At 41.8% G+C, this 14,558-nt stretch overlaps 1 protein-coding gene across 4 annotated transcripts in view; it reads right to left on the bottom strand.

Moving 5' to 3' along the window:
- Positions 1-14,558, bottom strand: part of Vps15 (vacuolar protein sorting 15) — a 796,097-nt gene that overhangs the window by 174,809 nt on the left and 606,730 nt on the right. For all 4 annotated transcript variants that reach the window (XM_068387739.1, XM_068387743.1, XM_068387753.1 and 1 more), the window contains one exon: positions 5,514-5,694. In XM_068387739.1, coding sequence (XP_068243840.1) covers positions 5,514-5,694 — 181 coding nt within the window. The remainder of the gene's footprint in view (positions 1-5,513; positions 5,695-14,558) is intronic.

The raw sequence follows: 14,558 nt of genomic DNA, 5'->3' as shown, positions 1-14,558 counted from the left end.
GGGACCACCTCAATGGGAGAGGGGCGGAAAGCATCCACTAGAGACTCTTCTCTAAGAGAAAGAGACTCTTGGCTAGCTGAAAGGGGGTGCAAGCCTACTCAGGGAGGAGGGGGCAAAACAATCCTGAGCCTTTGCTTAGATGTTTGTACCGGTGTTAGCTTGATCCTAGGTGAGTCCAGCCATTCAGGTACTCTGCACTTCCTCTTCAGGGGAGAGATTGAAGAAGCAAAGGGTTCTTAAGGAGGAGGAACTGTGGATTTCCACATTGGGTCCGGTGAAGGAGAGGATGACTTTTCCAGCGGAATCCTGGGTGTACTGGATGGTAGATCGGGAAGAACACCTCCTACAAAGGCCTGGTGAACGGCCCTAACCAGGGTGTTGAACCACGGTTCCTGTCCCATGGTGGCGCTGGCAGAAAGTTCCCCTGAGAGAATTAAAGCCAAGTGTTTCTGAAAAGGAGGAACAGTCCTACCTGGATTAATCGACGACCGGACAGAAGAAGCAGATGGCTATAAATTTGTAGGTTCCACCTTACGGGGGAAAGGAACTGGTTGGTCTGCTGGTTCCTTGGAATCCTTGAATGTTGGGTTTTCCTGAAGGAGATATCGTTGAAAGTCGGAAGTCACCTGTGATGTTCTCCTAAGAGAACGTGATGGTCGGCACTTGTGGGCCGGAGAATGAGAGAATGAACCTCTACGAGGGGGGGGGGCGAATGGTGGGATGGCGAGTGACAATGTCCAGCGAGTGACAATGTCCAGCGAGAGACAAGAAGCTCGCAAAGGAGTGTGCCTGGAATACTGTCTCCTCTCTGGCAAACGACGACATTCTGGAGAAAAACTGCATTCTAGCGAACGAACGACGTTCTGGCAAACAACAGCGTTCTGGTGAACGACGGCATTTAGGCGAATGCTGGCTGGTTGGAGATTGCTTAGTAACTGGCCAGCACTGTCGGTCTGGCGAATGATTGCTGATTGGCAAACACTTAGGAAATGGCAAGTAGCGAGTCACCGGAGAGTGATGAGCAGTTAACGATTGATGAGCTGCTTGTGAAAGGCTCGTAGTTGGCGAATGGCGAACAGAAGGTGAATGACAAGCAGCTAGCGATCAACAGTGAGCTGGTGAGCAGCAAACAGTTAGCGATCAGCGAGAATCTAGAGAATGGAGAAAAGTCAATGGTTGACGAGTTACAGGTACGTGACGAGAGACTGGGGGACTCTGAACAGTTGGAGAAAAGAAAGCTACGGGAACTCAACGAGCAGAAGGAGAATCTGGCGATTCTATGGTTGCCAGCCAACCACGAACAGCTGTTCGGTGGCGAGACGATGGAGAGTGGCGTTGGATCGGCGAATGCCACAAGGCTGGCAAACAGCAACTCCGGGGAGAATCTGATAAGGCAGGTGAGGGTCTGAACCCACAGGTTGTCGACGAGGCTGACGACTCGCCAAGCTGACGATCTCGAAGTGAGAGCTGCGCTCAAGGTGACGAGGGCGAGCAGTGAGGTCCTGGCGAGTGATAATCCTCCAAAGGGGCCCATCCAGCGGATGATTGAGGAGAGCCAAAGAGATCTCTCAGCCAAATGCGAGGGAGAGCATCGACGGCGATGAGAATGACTACGAACTCTGCGAGCTCGCTGATGGCAATCCTCCACAGGGGTGGACTGCTCAGCATGAAGATTTCTGAAAGATCTCTGGATGGGTGTCTCTAGGGGGCCGGAAAACGAGAGAATGAACCTCTACGAGGCGGGGCTGAACGGCGGGATGGCGAGTGACGATACCCAGCGAGAGACAAGAAGCTCGCAAAGGAGTGTGCCTGGAATACTGTCTCCTCTCTGGCGAAGGACGACATTCGGGAGAACAATGGCATTCTAGCGAACGAACAACGTTCTGGCAAACAACAGCGTTCTGGTGAACGACAGCGTTTTGGCGAATGCTGGCTGGTTGGAGATCGCTTAGTATCTAGCAAGCACTGTCGGTCTGGCGAATGATTGCTGGTTGGCAAATGCTTAGGAAATGGCAAGCGGCGAGTCACCGGAGAGTGACGACCAGTTTTCGATTGACAAGCTGCTAGTGAACGGCTCGTAGTTGGCGAACGGCAAACAGGAGAATACCGGTTAACTAGCGAATGCTTAGTCTTAGGAAATCAGCGAGTCGTTGGCGAACAGCGGGCTGTCGGAGAATGACGAGCAGCTAGTGATCGACAGTGAGCTGGTGAGCGGAAAACCGTTGGCGATCAGCGAGAATCCTGAGAATGAAGAACAGCCAGTGGTTGACCAGTTACAGGTACGTGACAAGAGGCTAGGGGACTTTGGACAGTCGGAGTGCTACAGGCACTCAACGAGCAGAAGGAGAATCGGCGATTCTATGGTCGCCGGCAAACGACGAACAGCTGTTCGGTGGCGAGACGATGGAGAGTGACATTGGATGGGCGAATGCCACAAGGCTGGCGAACGGCAACTCCGGGGAGAATCTGATAAGGCAGGTGAGGGTCTGAACCCGCAGGTTGTCGACAAGGCTGACGACTCATCAAGCTGACGATCTCGAGGTGAGAGCTGCGCTCAAGGTGACGAGGTCAAGTAGTGAGGTCCTGGTGAGTGATAATCCTCCAAAGGGGATCGTCCAGTGGATGATTGAGGAGAGCCAAAGAGATCTCTCAGCCAAATGCGAGGGAGAGCATCTGCGGCGATGAGGACGACTACGAACTCTGCGAGCTCGCTGATGGCAATCCTCCACAGGGGTGGACTGCTCAGCATGAAGATTTCTGGAAGATCTCCAGATGGGTGTCTCTAGGGGGGATTTCTTTCACGAGTGAGAGAGATGCCCACCAGCAGGAGCGACTTGCCTCGGACTTTGCTCCATCCCCGAAGGAAGAGTCTGCTCAGCAAAGGGGGAAGCACAATCTTCGGCAACAGAGACAGCAACACCAGAAGAGGCAAAGCGGGAGTAGTCAGAAGACAATGCAGATGGCACCTCAGGGTCAAGAAAGCTGACACTCAGCAGAGACAAAGGATCCACCTTGGAAGAAGACAATGACCGCTTCCTATCTGCACCAAGCTGAAGGAAGTGGAAAAGGGCCCTCTTCAAAGGTGGGCCAGTTAAGCAAAGGGAAGGCCACGCCTGAAACACTTCAGAAAAGGAGCTAGTGGAAGCAGCACCGTCCCTCTAGGACCGAGTTTGACCTGGGGTTAAACGGTCTACGCTTCTGTTCGCCAGTTCCCCGGAGGAAACTGACAGAATAGGAGCTTAGGGGTGAGGTTAGGGGGTGGAAGAAGAACCCTTGGTTTTCTTTGACTTTGAGGAAGAGCCCAAAGGCAAAGAATCCCTTTTAGCCTCCTTCCGCCGGCGCCCAAACTCCTCCCACTATGAGGCAGACCACTACCGGCATTCAGGGCCGGTGTCCTTATCACTACGCCACCCTCTGCAAGCGGGACATAACCGATGCGGGTCCATATCAAAGGACGACATAAAGGTCCCACAGGAGCAGCCCTCAGATCCTGGGCACGTCCACATGAAGACGGCCAAGAAGAGAGCACACACACACTAAAAAGAAAAAACAAAACAAAAGATCAGTAGGTAATGGCAAGTCAACAGTGGTGAGGGGGAAAAGCAGTAACGTCCGTTCTCCACCCGAACCATAGGCAAAGTGGGTTCTCAACCCAGGTGTGAGAGTGGAAGGGGTAGCTACCACCCCCCCCACACACCTCTAATCCTCGTTAAAAATCTAATGGCTCGTCTTCCAGCTTTGCCGAAAGCAATATCCCTTATATATAGTGTTGGTTTGTATTGAGTGACAGTACAAATAAATAACAGGTAGTAGGTTGGCCAAGGCACCCACCACCCATTGAGATACTACCCCCCGTATTACTGGGTCCTTTGACTCACCAGATAGTAGGCCTACTACATTCTTTCCCTCCCTGGTTAAGGGTAATTTTTCCTTTGCCTACACATACACCGAATAGTCTGGCCTATTCCTTACACATTATCCTCTTCCCTCATACACCTAACAACACTAAGCTGACCAGACAATTCATTTTCACTTAAAGGGGTTAACTACTGCACTGTAATTGTTCAGTACCTTCTTTCCACTTGGTAAGGGTAGAAGACTCTAGTTATGGTAAGCAGCTCTACTATGAGGACACTTCAAAATCAAACCATTGTTCTCTACTCATGGGTAGTGCCATACCCTTTATACCATGATCTTGCTTGAGGGCACATTCAGGCACACTATTCTATCTGTTTTCTTATTGTTCTTTAAAAATGGTGTAGGCTTATTACTGTAGAAAGACCATGAATGGCTAGTGGTTTATCCAGAGGTTGCTTTTCCCTATTTGTTTCTCTTTATAATACCTTCCTGTAGGATATTCAGTTTTGAGACCATTGTTACTGTCCTCTTTTCAGTTGAAGTGGTTAGCCCAGAGATTACTTGGCATTGCTTGTTGTGCCCGCTCGGCCATGTTGACCTATTTTATCTGACATTTTGTCTTTAGAGTTCTATGAATTGCTTTATATATATTTGTGTACATGTTGCTTTTGTTATCATTGTCGTTAAGATTGTTTTCAAATATGATGAGACCTTTTTATTGCTTTTGATTCTTATTCTGTCTAGAGATATTGAGCAAAACCCGGGACCACCGAGTCCCAGACTTCACCAGTGTCATGGGTTCTATCTCCACAGGTTCAATTTTTTATGGTACAAAGAACCGTGTTACCAACTAAATAAAAGTTCATGTGTCTCTCTCTCTCTCTCTCTCTCTCTCTCTCTCTCTCTCTCTCTCTCTCATGTGTGTGTGTGCGCAAAACTACAGGCATTGATTTTTGTCAGATGACTGACTAGTTTAAGCACACAAAATTATTCCATTTTAAAACACCATATCTTTAAAAAGATAATTGCGAATTATTAAAGCATTTTTGTAAATATTCAATTGGGCATAAACAATGAAGACCTACCATAACAATGGCAAATTGAATATTTACTTGATCCAAACGCCAGTCTAATCCTAATTGAAAAGTATTACTCACACTCCTAAATGACAAAATTATCTATTAAATTACACATAGTGTACTTAGCAGAAATTTCATTCATAACAAAATGATACCTAAGCATAATATGGCAATTGTCTGTGAAAATAGAAAGTACTTTAAATCCATTATTTTCCAAAGCAGTAATATATTTGCTTAATCATCCCTTAGTTAATGTGTTTGATCTTCTATATCTGCATTTTCAACATGTCAACTACTGTTGCAATCTATCATAAGTAAATCACATAAACCTAGTGATGAGGGGGATACTGTAAACATTCCAGTACTGTAATGCTTAATAATAGAGTTAATAACAATGCTCAAAGTAATAAGAACACTATACCAGTATGAAAAAACTGTCATTGTCCCCTCTTTGATGAAAAACTGTATACTTACAAGCAACTTTAAAACAAAATGAAAGCATACATTAATATCAAATCCCATCTGCTAAACAAGGAAACTCAAATTATTGTTAGTTTAACCTATAAGCAATCTTACCTTTAGGCTATGAAACTGAAGACAATTTGCAGCTGTACTGAGCTTCACTTGAATATCTTCAATAAGCTGCTTGTGTGTCGAGAGCTGAATGGATGGATCATGAATAACAAATACCTTGACCACAACTGGTCCCTCCCATGATTTGCATTTGGCAACTTTAAGAAATCTTGTGCTCCCCAGGCTGCATTAAAAAATAAAGACAATTGTAGTCTACGGTATTTCATAAAATTATGCTTTTGAAAATAGCAGATTAAAAACGAACAAAAAGCTGAAATGGATTACAAAAATAAGTAATACAAACTGAATATATTTCAAAATTTTTCAAGGATTACGGTATGTACCTGGCTTCATAAAATGTAAAAATTTGAAAATATAATACTTTAATACATTACACCACTACTTTGTAATAAAAAATCCCATTATAGTTCTGACATCAATACAAATGTCATTTGATTAAGCATGCCTATTTTATAAACACCATATTGCCTTAGTAGCCTATACATTTAGAAAATTTGAACAAAATTGACTGAAAGAATAAAAAATCATACTCATAATTACCAAAATCCTTAAAGGATAACACATACAGTATGTTGCCTATATAGCATTATACAGTGTATCAAAGTATAGGAAAAAAAGTCATACTCAGAACACAAATAGCCAAAAGGGTATCTGAAATCACAAAAATGTAATCTGCAAACAAAATTTAACATAATTATACTATAGTATAATACACAGCACAAAAAAATTCAAGAAATTAATAAAGTGTGATAAGAAAAATTGTAGATAGACCATGGATTACAAAAAGATGGCAGACTCGCATTGTGTGCACCAAATTAAACCAACAATCTTAAAACCTGAAGATTTAAGATACAATTAGTGTACTTCCTGGTATACCTTAGTACAATAAATGAAATGTTGTAATATACAAAAATGGAGTTTAAGCACCAAAATTTATTATTTCTATACTCACCTAATGACCACCGAGCTTCTCTCTCAAAACTTGGTTTAATACCAACGTTTACTCTAAAACTAAAAATATTCTATTTTCTTTCCTTACAAGTGAAAATCTGGCGGTTAATGGCAATTAACTACCCTCAACATGAGTATGACCTACAATTCTTTTGTCTTTTCAGATTCAAAGCCAAAACTAAATCACTATCCTCTTGACATCACAAGTCAGTGAGGGAAGAAGGGACATGTATATGAACATCAGGAGATTACAGAAATAAATCTTATTATAAGCATTCCATTTATTTCTATGAATCTCCCTGGTGGAGATAAAAGAATACAAAGTTTTAAAATAACAAACTCTATTAAGCACCTGGGACTCATCTCTTAGTCTACAGTATTTACTTGGTAACCAAAAATAAACTAAACAATGTTTGTTATAACTCGAGCTTCCATATTGGTTGCCAAATACATCCCCACTGGAAATCATGTAAAAACCCTTTATCATGATTTTTACAAAGAAAACCTAATGCTATAATTTATGAAGTTTAAACAAAAAAATTTATTTACACTACATTTCCCACAGCTTATAGCCTAGAAATCTTAATAAAAAAATGACAAATTTGAAAGTATTTGTATTTTTCATGGCAATAAAAACCTGTAGTTCTATACATAGAAGATGAAATCAGTGCAAGCTAGCATATTATCATTATTATTAATTACTAAGCTACAACACTAGTTGGAAAAGAAGGATGCCATTATCCTATGGGCTCCAACAGGGAAAATTGCCCAGTGAGGAAAGGATACAAGGAAAAATAAAATATTTTAAGACCGGTAACAAACATTAAAATAAATACTGTATCTCTTATATAAACTAAGAAAACTTTTAACAAAACAAGAGGAAAATAAATAAGATAGAATAGTGTGCCCGAGTGTACCCTCAAGCAAGAGAACTCTAACCCAAGACAGTGGAAGACCATGGTACAGAGGTTATGGCACTACCTAAGACTAGAGAACATTGCTTTGATTTTGGAGTGTCCTCCTTGAAGAGCTGCTTACCATAGCTAAAGTCTCTTTTCTACCCTTACCAAGAGGAAAGTGGCCACTGAACAATTACAGTGCAGTAATGCCTTGGGTAAAGAAGAATTGTTTGGTAATCTCAGTGTTGTCAGGTGTATGAGGACTGAGGAGACTATGTAAAGAATAGGCCAGACTATTCGGTGTGTGTAGGCAAAGGGAAAAAGAACAGTAACCAGAGAGAAGGATCCAATGTAGTACTGTCTGACCAGTCAAAGAACCCCATAACACTCTAGTGGTAGTATCTCAACAGGTGGCTGGTGCCCTGGCCAACCTACTACCTGGCATATGGCTATAAAACCTTTAATGAGGTGTCAAGAACCATCCCATTTGTTATTAGTGGTAGCAGAAGAAGCACTGTCCCCACCCCCATTCACTCATACCTTCTCTTTGTCTGCAGCCAGGACTTTGGGGGCAGGTGATGGAAGGTAAAGCATGTAAAAAGAACTAAAGGTTTGTTTTGTTAGGAAAAATACAAATTACTTCCAAATTTGTAATTTTTACTTCACAAAATACAAACCTTACATTCTTTACATAGGAGACTCACTCTTCAGAGGGTGAAAGTCCCTTCAACTGGCTGAAACTTTTGACCCTACAAGCAACATTGGGCATACCTACAGTCAAGATGTTCCAGCTGACAGGGTCTTCAGATGCTGTGATGAAGAAAAGAAAAGGCCAGTTATTCCTTTTCATTCATCCCAGACCAACACTGCTAATAGTCCTGTGAGGAGCTAAGATATACCACTTGCTGTGCAGCTAGAACAGGCCCTATCGAAAACATATCTAGGGACCTCTGAGTTAGGTCTTGCCGGCCATGGGCAGTGAAGGTAGGTTGTACCCGCTTGTAGTACCTACATCCTAGAAAACGATCTTATGACCCTGAAGTGTTGAGTTCTGCTTCATACCCCTTGCTGCCGAAGAAAGGAACGATTAATGGTATGGTCTATGACCTCCCTGATCAACGAGGTGGTGTTCCTCATTAGCCTCTTCTTGACCCTGGCTGCGCAGATAATCAGGTGCTTGATCTGTAGGCAAGCTCCTCGAGTACGGTTAAGTAGCGCCTTAGCGTTCTCACACGACACAAAAGAAGCTGATTAGTATCATTGGTTACCTTCTGAAGACTTGGAGTCTGGAAGGAACTGAACCCATGGTAGGAAACTGCCGGATTTTGAGTCTTACCAACATACTCAGGGACGAAGCGAAACGAAACTTGTCCCTTTACCTTCAATATGCAATGTCGTAGGAGAGACCATGCAATTCATTAGCCCTCTTAGTGGAGATTAGAGTGAGAACAAAAATCATTTTTCAAATTAGATCATGGTCCGAAGCCCGATGTAACTGTTCGTAAGTGTTCCCCCCGGGAACAGAGATCTATGGCCATGTTCCACAAAGGTGGTTTCACTTCCTACTTCCTGTTCAAAACTCTGTATGAGCATGGACAGCTCTACTGAAGAGGAAATATAAAACCCTTCAAATCCTTAACAACCACTTGAGCAAAGAGCTGCAATTTACGAACTTTTGATTATGTAGTGCTACTCTCTTAAGGATGTGTAAACCCCTTATAGTTCATCAAATATAGCTCTACTGGGAGAGTGAACTAGAGAAAATGAACTACTGAACAGCAAACAATTGCTAAACAGATCAGTGATAACAAGCAAAAGTGGAAACGTTCTGAAAATGTTTGCATCATCAGTTGCGTGGAAACGTTCCAAAGTTGCTTGCTCAGGGTATCGTTCCAACGTTTACTCACTATGTCCAGGAGTGGAAAGAGCCAACAGATCACAATCATGGATTGTAAAAGAGAAAACACAACAGTGCTTAGCTATTGTAGTTTCTTCGAAAGGGCAGTATAACTATATTTCTTCCAATGGAAGAGAAAAAACCAGTAGTAGTATCCAATAAATCTCCTAAAGAACAAAAGAAAATGGTCCAGATTTTTTAGTTTGACTGTCAACAGCTGACTAACTACCTTCCTGAGACAAATAAATTAAATGTATGAACAATAGCTCATACAAAGGCCTCAATGTAAAAAGTTTTTCAGGAAAACTGAATGCAAGCGAAGACAACATGCAAATGCTAGACAAACGAGTTACCACTGAACTAGAGAGGAGCTGCAATCTAATGCTTCTTTACTCTGGGAAGGCAAGTGTTTCACAAAAGCAAGTCTGAATTCTTGATGTTTTATATAAGATAGAGTCAACTGCATGATCGTAATCAGGCATTCATAAAAAAAGAAAAATATTACAAATCTAAAGCAATTTGTATTTCCCTAACATATCAGAATTCTGAATCTCTGAGTTGACCCGACGAAAAAAATTTGGGTCTTTACAGGCATGCCTAAGAGTTTTAGTGTAATCTTACGAAAGAGGGAGAGGGAGAGAGAGATTAGTAAGAATTCGTTCCCCTAAACACTTAAAATGTGAACATCGGATAATGTACGCATAAAAGCATACAAATAACTAATGCAGGCACACAGGTTTCTAGTTAAGAAAACATACTCTTGAGCTCATACTCGTAGGTTTTAGAGTAATGTCAGTGCCTCATGCTTGTTAAGGGCCTAGTAAGACAGTCACTAATTGAAAGAGCATTCAAGAGAGAGCAAGCACTCTACAATTACCTTAAATGAACGCCGAGTGTAAGACACGACAGAATCGCAAGACCACACAGGATCGCAAGCTGCCGCAGCTGTATAAACCTGGCTCATGCACTCTACCCTAACAGGTGAAGCAGGCTCAGAAGAGCATGAGCAGTCACAGCTTCACGATCAAGGCTCGCTGTGAGCCTGGATTGTGCTGAGAGTTTGAATCGCATCACGCACCTGGATTGCTTCACAAGTCTACATCACATGGCACTGAGATAGTGCTTGTTTCAATCAAACTGTAAGGTGAACGAATAACTTTCACCTTTGGCACTACAATCCAGGCTTACATCGCGAGCTAGACGTGAGGCATCGAGAGATTGCTTGTTTCAAGCAAAACTCTCGAGTGAAAGGATATGTTTTACCTTTGGCACCACAATCCAGGCTCGCAGAGACCTTAGATCGAGTCATGTACCTGGCTCATAATGCAAGACGTTAAGAGATCGGTTGCTTCAAGCAAAACCCTAAGGTGAAAGGATAGTTTCATCCTGGTGTCGTGATCCAGGCTCGTTGCGAGCTTGGATTGCGTTGCATGCTTGGGCTACGAGACGTTGAAAAATCATTTGCTTCTTTTGCTTGAAGCAAATGATTTTCACCTTGGCACTGCTAGCCAGGCTCACTGAGAGCTTAGATAATTTTACTTGCCTGAGACGCGAAGCGTTGAGAGATTGCTTGTACAAGCGAAACTCTCAGGTGAAAGGAATCACCTTTGGTACAATCAGCCCCTTTAAAATCGCTTGCCAAGATCTTCAGGGAGCTCTGAAGAACTAGAGCGCTCTCGCGTTGGAACAAGACTGCGCTTCTAAGCTATCAAGATATAAAGACTGCGAGGCTAGAACAGCAGATCGTGGTGGCAATTGCATCCACCGAGAAACCCCGGAGGTTTTGGTAACCTCAGAGGGAGATTATGGTAAAGCATACCTCTCAAGTGAAAGGCTAGCTTACACTAGTTGAGCAAACCTCCCATAATAGCTAAAAGTGATTCGACTGTTTCCAATAAGTGAGGCCGATAACATTGAATAACCAAGCACTCACTAGGATGTGTGTTGCTCGCGTATGTCTGCTGACAGATCAGTGTACTCAGACAGAAACAGACTTCCTCTTAGAGGCACTCTGAATCCTACAAAAATCAGGGAAGTCTAATTCCAAGGAGATAAAGGCGAGTGTTTCCCTTTCGCCAACCTAAAGAATTAAAGGAGTCAGGATATAATGCATCATACAAGGAATAAAACCTAAGAGTAAAAGGAAAAGTTTCATTTTGCCAAAGTCGGTGAACGTGGAATGGTGTACCAACCTGGTACACCATTGAGCTACTACTAAGATCCTTTCCAAAGAAAGATTCATACCGAGATTAACAGGTAACTGTATTTCTAATATTATTACACTCACAAAGTTTTCCTCCGATTTGGATCCAAACCCCTGGGTGCCTCAGTGACTAAACCCTAAATGAGAAACGACATAGCATTTTTGAAAAGAGGATGATCATAAATTCTAGTCCGACAAAACAAATTAGAAATCTTTCCCCAAATGTTTTTAGTTTTGTCTAGATAATACTTGAGAGCTCTCAGAAGATAGAGAAATCTAATCACTGATGCATCACCAACTTTCTTCTCCAGAGAGGGAATGTGAAAAATTTGAGGCAAATCTTGTCATAAAATAATTTTTTGCTCGGAATATAGGTAGGGAGACAAAATCATCATCATCTTTCCAAAACCTACATTATAAGAAAGAACTTACAATTCACTAATACGTTTAGCCAATGCTAAAGCTAAAGGGAAAAGAGTTTTATCTGTGAGATCAACCAAATGGTCTTCCAAAGGTTTAAAAAGGGAAGCCTTTAAATACTGTAAAACTGCATCAAGATTCCAATAAATAATTCCGATAACCGAAGGTTTGTCAATATCTAGACCTAAATACATCTACAATAATACCCGACACAAGTAAGTCTATATCTAGATGCTTCAGTAGGGTATTCAGCATGGATCTTTAACCCTTAATAGCCACAATAAAAAATTTTCTTTCATAAAAAAAGTTCTAGTTAGTGAAACATTCCTCAATGTGCACCATATCAAAATAAACATTCCATTGCCTGATCCAAATTATCTTTTTACTGCATTATGGAACTGCGACAGACAATATAGAAGACCTTGAAAACCTTTTATCTTGGCGAATACAGTGGACAGTCTCTATGTGAATAGATGTAGTGAGTATGGGTTTGGGTGCACTGACCTCAAAATAGGCTGTCTGAGAAGACTGGTCTTGTAAGGTAACAACCTTGGACATTTCAACAACAGAGGACACAGGTCTATAAAACATACTATTTCACGCCAAAATGCTGCCATTAGTCATCCTGCTGTACGCAGATATTCTGAATGTTTATCACAGCTCGAATCATGGAGAACAAAGGAAAAGCATACAGACCCACATCTGACCAGTCTTATAACAAGGAATCCATATTCCATGCTAAAGGATCTGGAACTGGCGAGCACAAGACCTTTATATTCTTGTTAAGCAATGTTGCATATATGCTCACATTTGGTCTTACCCATTAATTCTACATCCATACACACATTAATGGATTTAGAGGCCATTTGTTTGAGAGAATCTGTTATTTGCTGCTTGACTAGTCTGCTATAATATTAAATTTTTCTAGAATAAATTGAGGCAGAAGGAACAAGGATTCCAAACTGTTTCCAAATATAAGCAATGCTGTTGTGTTATCTGAAAACACTGCCACACACTTTCCAATCATCTGCAACTCTTGAGGCTAAAGGGACTTAAACACTACAAAGAGTTCCAGGAAATTATTCTTTCCTCAACTACTCCACTGACAGATGAAGATAATCCATGGCTGGACTCCATCCCTCATGGGAAGCATTTGTGAAGAGAGAGAGATATCTGTAACCCTCACTTCTAAGGACAATCCCTGGATTAAAAGACTAAAATTGTCACACCATTTCATTAGCTGAAGTTGGTTCTGCATCACTGGTTGACAAATTATTATTATTATTAATTGCTAAGCTACAACCCTAGTTGGAAAAGCAGAATGCTATAAGCCCAGGGTACCCAACAGGGAAAATAGCCCAGTGAGGAAAGAAAATAAGGAAAAATATAATAATTTAAGAAAAGTAACATTAAAATAAATATTTCCTATATAAACTATAAAAACTGTAACAAAACAAGAGGAAGAGAAATCAGATAGAATAGTGTGCCTGAGTGTAGCCTCAAGCAAGAGAACTCCAACCCAAGACAGTGGAAGACCATGGTACAGAGGCTATGGCACTACCCAAGACTAGAGAACAATGGTTTGATTTTGGAGTGTTCTCCTAGAAGAGCTGCTTACCATAGCTAAAGTGTCTCTTCTACCCTTACCAAGAGGAAAGTAGCCATTGAACAAATACAGTGGAGTATTTAACCCCTTGAGCGAAGGAGAATTGTTTAGTAATCTCAGTGTTGTCAAGTGTATGAGGACAGAGGAGAATCTGTAAAGAATAGGCCAGACTATTCGGCATATGTGTAGGCAAAGAGAAAGAACCGTAACCAGAGAGAAGGACCCAATGCAGTACTGTCTGACCAGTCAAAGGACCCCATAACTCTCTGGGGGTAGTATGTCTAGATCAAAAACCCTGCGCCAATTAAGATATACTGTAGATGAAACTGAAAATCCCTCATCTATAGCTGACCCATAAACACAAACTTCTCTACAGAAGCCCAAGTAGTCTCACCCACATCTGAATAGGAATGAAAGACTTCATTCACTTGAACTTTTAAACAAATGATGGAAGACTGAATTATCTTCTTCGATGGAAAACCCCTAAAACGAACTGTTGCTATTATCATTCCCAATTATAGAATCCTTTGAGTTGGAATCAACAGACATTCAAATTCACCAGGACTCCCAACCTTTCCAGCAACCTGAATAACCAAAATTTTTTAACCCAAATCTTTTACAATGAAAAGTTAAAAAATAGTCAGTCATCCAGGTACAAAAGAAGTCTGATTCCCAGAAAGCTCAGCCATTTTGAGATGGGAACCATCATTCTAATGAAGATGGGGAGCTGTCCTGAGACCAAAACACAGGAACTTGAATTGGAAAACCTTTGATTTGTTCACAATCTGACGGAGTTTCTTTGAATCCCTATGAATTGGAATATGAAAGTACTGTATGCTTCTGTCAAGTCTACCAAAAACATCCAATATCCTTTTTACTGTCCACCAGGGCTGGGGAGTCGGAGTCGGAGTCGAGGCCAATTCATGGACTAGAGGAGTCGGAGTCGGTAAAATTCCACCGACTCCGACTCCTCCAAAATGAAATTTTTGCGCTGGAGAAATATTCTCTTTAGGTATCCTAAGTCCCATTTTTGCAAAGTCACTCAAAAAAC

This window comes from Palaemon carinicauda, chromosome 1 (assembly GCF_036898095.1).
Source record: "Palaemon carinicauda isolate YSFRI2023 chromosome 1, ASM3689809v2, whole genome shotgun sequence".
Lineage (NCBI taxonomy): Eukaryota > Metazoa > Arthropoda > Malacostraca > Decapoda > Palaemonidae > Palaemon > Palaemon carinicauda.
Note: the sequence above shows the minus strand (reverse complement) of the source record. Positions and strands in the feature narration are given on the sequence as shown.